This window comes from Mytilus galloprovincialis, chromosome 5 (assembly GCF_965363235.1).
Source record: "Mytilus galloprovincialis chromosome 5, xbMytGall1.hap1.1, whole genome shotgun sequence".
Lineage (NCBI taxonomy): Eukaryota > Metazoa > Mollusca > Bivalvia > Mytilida > Mytilidae > Mytilus > Mytilus galloprovincialis.
In genome coordinates this window covers 50,125,432-50,132,385 of record NC_134842.1, presented here as the reverse complement: position 1 = coordinate 50,132,385, position 6,954 = coordinate 50,125,432, and the positions used below count along the sequence as shown (strand labels likewise).

General features: G+C 31.2%; 1 protein-coding gene across 1 annotated transcript; it reads left to right on the top strand.

The window, feature by feature from the left end:
* Window positions 1–294: 294 nt before the first annotated feature.
* On the top strand, window positions 295–4,391 carry LOC143075981 (uncharacterized). The gene is made up of 4 exons (XM_076251592.1): window positions 295–836; window positions 1,435–1,606; window positions 2,359–2,478; window positions 2,854–4,391. Exons 1-4 carry the CDS (start codon window positions 489–491, stop codon window positions 3,522–3,524), a joined length of 1,311 nt encoding a protein of 436 aa, XP_076107707.1. The 5' UTR covers window positions 295–488; the 3' UTR covers window positions 3,525–4,391.
* Window positions 4,392–6,954: the final 2,563 nt, after the last annotated feature.

The following is a 6,954-nucleotide window of genomic DNA, read 5'->3' as shown; positions in this document are numbered from 1 at the left end:
TGATATTAGTAAAATTATTCATTAAGTAAAGATCTAACCGCCCTGAAATTTTTAGACAAATCAGGCAAACAGTTGAATTGGTAATTTTAAGAAAATTTTGCATTTTTTTGTTATTATCATCACCAAAACAAAATTTGATCATGAGCCTCTACTGTAAATTCTAGATATAATTGTGAGAATGAGGTGAATATGAACTTGAACATAAGCACAAGTGTTATTGTATTTTGTTCTTATAAATTTACAAAAACAAGTTCAAAATTGTTTTTGTTTTAGGTTGAAAAAGTAATAGCTGATATCTATGAATGGAAGAGTCATATCCTTCGATCAAAAAATCAAGAAAAGGCAAGACAAGCTGTTGTGAACTGTCTTGGGGAAAATGAGGCTTTCATGGTAGCTGACTGGGCCATGAAATTTTTACCGCAAAGTTTAGAGAGGGCCAGACAGATTGGTTTGGAAAGAGAGGCATTAATTGGCACATCACTGTTACTATGTTAAAATCAGAGGGAAGTGTGAAATTTCTTACACATGTGCATATATTTGAACAACCAACCCCTCAAGATGCAGCTACAACTGGAGCTATTCTGGTCGATGTGGTTCAAAATATTCCATCTGTCAAAAAGGTCAACATATGGTCAGATAATGCCGGTTGCTACAAAAGTACATTGACCATTGCTACTTTACATCAAGAGCTAGACAAGAAAATAAAATCCTACAATTTTTGTGAGGCTCAGGATGGGAAGGGCGCATGTGACAGGAAGGCATCCCATATCAAGTCGGCTATAAAAAGATATGTAAACGAGGGCAATAATGTGACAACTGCACACCAAATGAAACTGGTATGTTAATTATAGTAATGAGTTTAAGAATATTTGATATGCAATTAAAGTCAAAGTATAACCCTAGAAAGCTTGAATGAGGTCTGTCAGTCCAGCAAACCAGCTTTCCACACGTTTCATGCTTGAAGATATTTGTTTGATATTTGGTATATAGTATAACCATGACAAGTTACAGTCTGATGATTTTTTTTGCAGAGTTATTGTCCTTGGACTTGTAAAATTCACTCAAAATGTATTTAACCTATCAAGTGCATGCCAAATTCTAATGCAATAATTTTGTATCAATGGATCTGATTGGATGACAGTTAGCGTAAAATTCTCTATCTCCTTGTCTGTAACTTAGAAAGCCGACATTTTGAATTGCTGAATGTATTGACATGTAATTTCTACTATAATAAGCAAAACAAAACCTCACATGTTGCACCTCAAAATCTTCGTTTTATAAAATTTTATTACATTCTGAAGCTGCACAGAAGCCAGAAAACGCCTGGTGTTTATGTTTGACGTCGGAAGCATACATATGATGTCACCTAGTGTAGGGACCAAAGAAGATAACTTCTTTTCGCGAAATTTTATTTCTTTTATTATTTTTTTTCAGGCAATTGATTCGCAACAAAGAGGCCAGTACATGGTGAAAGTGATAAGTCCTGTTATTAATGCTGATGATGATAAGGTCTCACTTAGAAGTATTCCATTGATTTCTATGCTCCATAATTTTAAGTTTACTGATAATGGATTGCAAGTTTGGAGAGCTTATGATATTGGTCAAGGTAATATAATTTTATGATTTACTTATCAGCTCAACTGTAGCTTGAAGAGCCATTTTATTCACTTTGGATATCAATGTTAACATTTCTCAAGAATATTTCATTACTCCAGAGAATGGAAGAAAGTTTCCTTCTATTATGATTTTCAACTGTATCAATTTCTGCTACCCACATAATTGTTTCTAGATAAATAGTTTAAGTGAACGACAATATGTTGCCTCTCATAATGTTATTTTGTTAATCAATAATGGTACCTCTATCTTGTTACACAATGTGATATCTCTTAACCAAATTGACAAAATCATAACTAAAATGGCTTGCATAGATAATAAAGGGAAGAAATAATGTCTATTTTTGATACTACAGGTGACCAGTTAAAAAAAAAACCTAGGGGTTATGTCATTTGACCTTCAGCATGTATCTGTTATAAATTCACAACTAAAGACATTTTGCTCTATACATGAATCTTCATGTTTCATACAATATTCCGTTGTAATTGACAGTCCTAAAAATCAACCCAACAATATTAGATCTGTAAATTTGCTTTCAGAATTTTTTTGTTCTTCCCTCACTGGGATTTGAACCCATACTACTGAGATATCGTGACACCAAATCGCCTGCACTGTAGCTGTCCTGCTTGACCACACTACCACCTGAGCTATATGTACTTCAGTATATTGATATTAGCATCCATACAAGATTCCTTTTGATTAATTTATATAAAATAATTTATTTGCTTATATTTTGCATTTTAGGAAAGTTGATATCATGGAACAGCATTATTGATAAGAAAATTCCTGTGATACAGCTTTTTGTTCATCATGATTGGTCGTATACCCAGTTTGCTACAGTGGGTTCAGTAGTTGTTGACAGAGGTAATTATGTTTTATTGAAAAAACTGTGTATATGTAACAATTTGTGTTTCTTTGAGAAATTATTTCAAAAGATACAATAAAAAAGTTTTAACATATAAATTCATGATACAGAATCCTTGTACATACATGACAAAAAAAAACAAATAAAAAGTGTTTTTATTATTGTTTTTGTAATAAAGTTAGGCCTTCAACATGGAACAAAAGCTCACACCTTCACAACCATTTAATGGCACAACACTTACAAGGTCACGTATAGACAACTTTTATGTTATATTATGATGGATTTTTTTATATATTTTGCATGATGTCTTTCCATGAAAATTATGATTTGTTTAGTATAACAAAACACTTAATTTTCTATTAATGTTTTTGTAGAGGATGATGATGGTGATGATGAGGAGGAGGATGATAATGAAGATGAAGATACACAAAATGAGAGTAATGATGAAGATAAAATTACAGAGCCAGTTCCTAAGAAGAGACGGACAATATCAAAAATCTTTACTTGTCCTGAGGAAGGATGTACACGTTCTTTTAAACATTCATCTTCACTAGATCAACACATCATGGTGGGGAACTGTAATGTGAAGGAAGAAAAACTTAGCCTGGCAGATAGAACAAAGGTTTTATATGCTCAGAAGTTGGAAGATGGGAATTTAGGAGTGTCATTTACCAAACAATCTGACAACAACAACAATGCTGCTACTGACAAACTAAACAAAGGATGGGCATTAAAAGTGAACAAACCAAAAACCATTTTTACATTAGACCAAAAGGCTTACTTGCATGAAAAATTTATGATTGGGAAAACAACTGGAAGAAAAGAGGACCCATCAAAAGTAGCTGAGGAGATGCGATATGTCTTAAAAAATGGAGAAAACAGGTTCACTAGATCTCAATATCTAACCTCACAACAAATAGCTAGCTATTTCTCAAGACTTGTGCAAAAAGAAAAGAAGATCGATGAAACAGATTTAATAGCTGCAACTGCAGACAGTAAATGTTCTGTTTTGAAAAGGAAGGTTTTGAAAGAATGTTCTCTATAATTTTAGATTAAGATGTTTATCAGTGAAATATCTGTATTTTATAAGTCTTTTTAAAATACTTGTTTGTTTTAATATTTATATTAACTGTAAATTCAAAAAGTAATGAATGTATTTATTATTGCAAATCTCTGACCAGTGACAAACTTTTTTGTATAGGAAAATCGCCACTAAAAATGTCAATGCCAATTTAGGTTATTGCAAACCTGATTCTTACATTTTTCACATTTTTCGCATTAATAAAAACATTACAATAATTTTTTTAATTTTCAGTATACCTTTTATAACACCTATGCATAAAAACACAACCCTGATCATGACATTTTCCCTGATTTTTGGCAGGGAAAGGGCACTGAAAGATAAAAAAAACTATTAACCCGAAAATTTATATATTTTTTCTCCCCACTACCACAAATTTAATGGAGAGACATATTGTTTTGGCTTATTTGTCTGTCCGTCTCACAGTTTATCAGTGCAATTCCTGTTGAACTAAAGAACTGAATTTTATGATGAAACTTGGTATGTAGTTGTGAACAGGAAATTTTGATCAGCTAAATTTGTTGAAGTTATGCCCTTTTGAACTTACTTTACCTCTGAAACTACTAAACGGAAGGAGACATGTTTTTAGACGAAGACAAACTTTAATTGAAGTTATGTTTGTCAGTCCCTGATGAATCCAGATGATAACTTGAGAACCAATCAAAAAATGTGTAACAATCTTAACACAGTGTTTTAATCCTATAAACAACAGATCAAGTTCAGTTTTCATCTAAATCCAACAAAAAGTTTTATGATTTATGCTATTTTTAAGTTTTGCATCTGACCCCCCCCCCCCCTTTCCCCCTTTTTTGGAAGGGTCCAGATGACAAATTGAAAACAGATAAACCTTTAATTTAAAACTTTACAAAGTGTTTCAGTACTAAAAAACAAAAGTCTCCTTCAATTTTCATTTAAATTGAACAAAAAATGTGAGAATTATGCTATTTTCAAGTTTTCAAGTTTGCACCCCCTTCTCCCCCTACCCCCACCCTTTTAAAAGTTTCTTAATGAAAACCTAAAAAAAATAATTAACCTTTATAAAATGTGGCTGAGTATCATTATTTTTGTTGATTGTTTAGTGAAATATTTTGCCAAGAGACAATATATTGCAATTTGAAATGAACTACCATTTCCATGGAAATATGCATATTTTGCAATTTTTTGTCATTTTTTAGGATTTATGTACAGAAAGGTCTTGAAATTTCCCACAATTTTTTGGGGGGGTTTAAATCCAACTATATATCATCTACGTATATTACCATTAGTTTAATTTCAAATCAGTGTGCAAAGGTAAAAAAAATCTATTCAAAATAGGCTCCCAAAGGGAATTTTCTTGATTTGGTAAAATGCCAAAATTTGTATAATTATATAAAGTGCCGTTTTGAATTATGCAAAATTATTTTTAGGAATATTTTTTTATATGATAAGAAACTTGAAATACAGTAGTTTAAGATAAATAAAGCATATTCCACTGTATTGTAAATATTATACTATATTATGTCAATTAAATTGGTCAGAATTGCAGTTTTTGTGTTTTTTCTCAGGAGGCCATTGTATGAAAAATAGGTAACACCGTTTCCATAGCAACCCATCATTTTGGTATTTTTTTTTTATTGAAAACATTAATGGTAATGTAGTGTGACTACACACAATAAGTTTAAAGAAATTTGAAAAGGTAGTGTGGCCAGCCAGTATTGACATTGTTTGATAATTACAGAGAATTGATATTAATATGTAAGATATAAATTATAGTTATTTCAAATTTGTTAATGGACTTCTACGCATTCTTCACATATGGAAACCAATTTTGATCGAAAATGGTCATTTTGAACTGCAATAAATCAATTCTTTTCGATCTTGCAGTCAATATTCAGATTTATCTCCTGTGGTTAATTCAGTACTGACCAGATAGTCAATAGAGATTAGTTTAGACTATGAAAAGACTGTTTGTTAGGTGAAAGTTACCTGTTCACATATGATACATACTGAATCGTCTGAAAAGCTTCTGAACAGTATTTTGATGGCAAGCGAGATAACTGAAATAATCAAAATTTACTGCAATCGATAGGTAAACACATTGATTGAAAGACTGCTTGAAAATCCAATAATAAGTGTAAGTCAAACTACGTTATCAAATATGTATTTAGTAACAACGAATATGTTACCTAAATGTAACTCGTTAAATGTTATTTTTAAAAAGTTAATAATTAATAATTAACGACATGATGATGATTAAACACGACACATTGACTGTTTAAAATTATAATCATCGACTTTATCAATTAATCTATTCATCTAATAATAAAAGAAAAACAAAAAACAAATGATACACATTTGTAATACATGCATGGAAGCTAGTATAGTGTGTTATTAAATTCCTGCAAATGGTTCATACTTTTGATACTTTTTAAATCATCTAGGAACAGTTGCAAGATGTCTTCATCCCTGCTGTAAAATTATTAAAAAAAAACAGTATCCTAACGTTCACATGGTTCATTAAAATAGAAAAAGGCACAGCAAAGACGTGTATAATGTACACGCAATTAAAAGCTCTACAGGTACGTCACATTTACTAAAAATGAAGAACAAAAATAGTGAGAGAAGAATCAATCTGTTTTTGTTATTAATGTAGCCAAAATAAGATATAACATCACATACTGAGGCAAAACACCTGTTAATAATAATGTCTACAACAGATAAAGTTACACGTCATCTGTACTATTATTTGTCTGTTTGTCTTTTTATTTTTGGCCATGGCGTTGTCAGTTTATTTTCGATTTATTAGTTTGACTGGCCCTCTGATATCTTTCGTCCATCTTTTACACACATTTAACCTTTTGAATAGTAAGAATGTCAGATATTTTGATAGGGATCGCATAAAATATACAAATTTAAAAAAAAATATATAAATTGCAACGAAGACAAGTTGATTCTCAAATTGGAGTTTCATACCCAAATACTTTTAAACTGTACAAGAACCAGTTGATACTGCTGTACAGGTATGCAAAAATGCGTTACAGTTTTCTATCCATCCGGTGTAGGAAGCAGGTTTCGATTCAGTTATAGTTGAACGTATTATTCTCAACGTAACCAAAAATTAACTTGTCATCGATTATAGTTTTTGTTGTTCGATCCCAATTTCATTATATCAATAGATGCTGTTATCATTTACATGGAGTGCTTGCAGTGTAGCAATTTAAATATCCTGTAGAGTTCGCACTTTATTCTTGACATCAAATTTTGTGTTTGTCCATCATTTGCGTTACTAGTTTCATAAATATTATTGAAGACTATTGATTTTAGTATTTCAATCTATGTAAGAAAACTAAACGTTTCTTTTTACAAGTTTTCGGAAGCTATTAGGTATCAATTGGAGCATGTGCATAAAACACGT

Coding starts and splice junctions, on each gene's coding strand:
- LOC143075981 (XM_076251592.1), top strand. CDS start 489: ATGTTAAAATCAGAGGGAAGTGTGAAATTTCTTACACATGTGCATATA. Junction 837..1,434: donor CTGCACACCAAATGAAACTG/GTATGTTAATTA, acceptor ATTTTTTTTCAG/GCAATTGATTCGCAACAAAG. Junction 2,479..2,853: donor TTCAGTAGTTGTTGACAGAG/GTAATTATGTTT, acceptor ATGTTTTTGTAG/AGGATGATGATGGTGATGAT.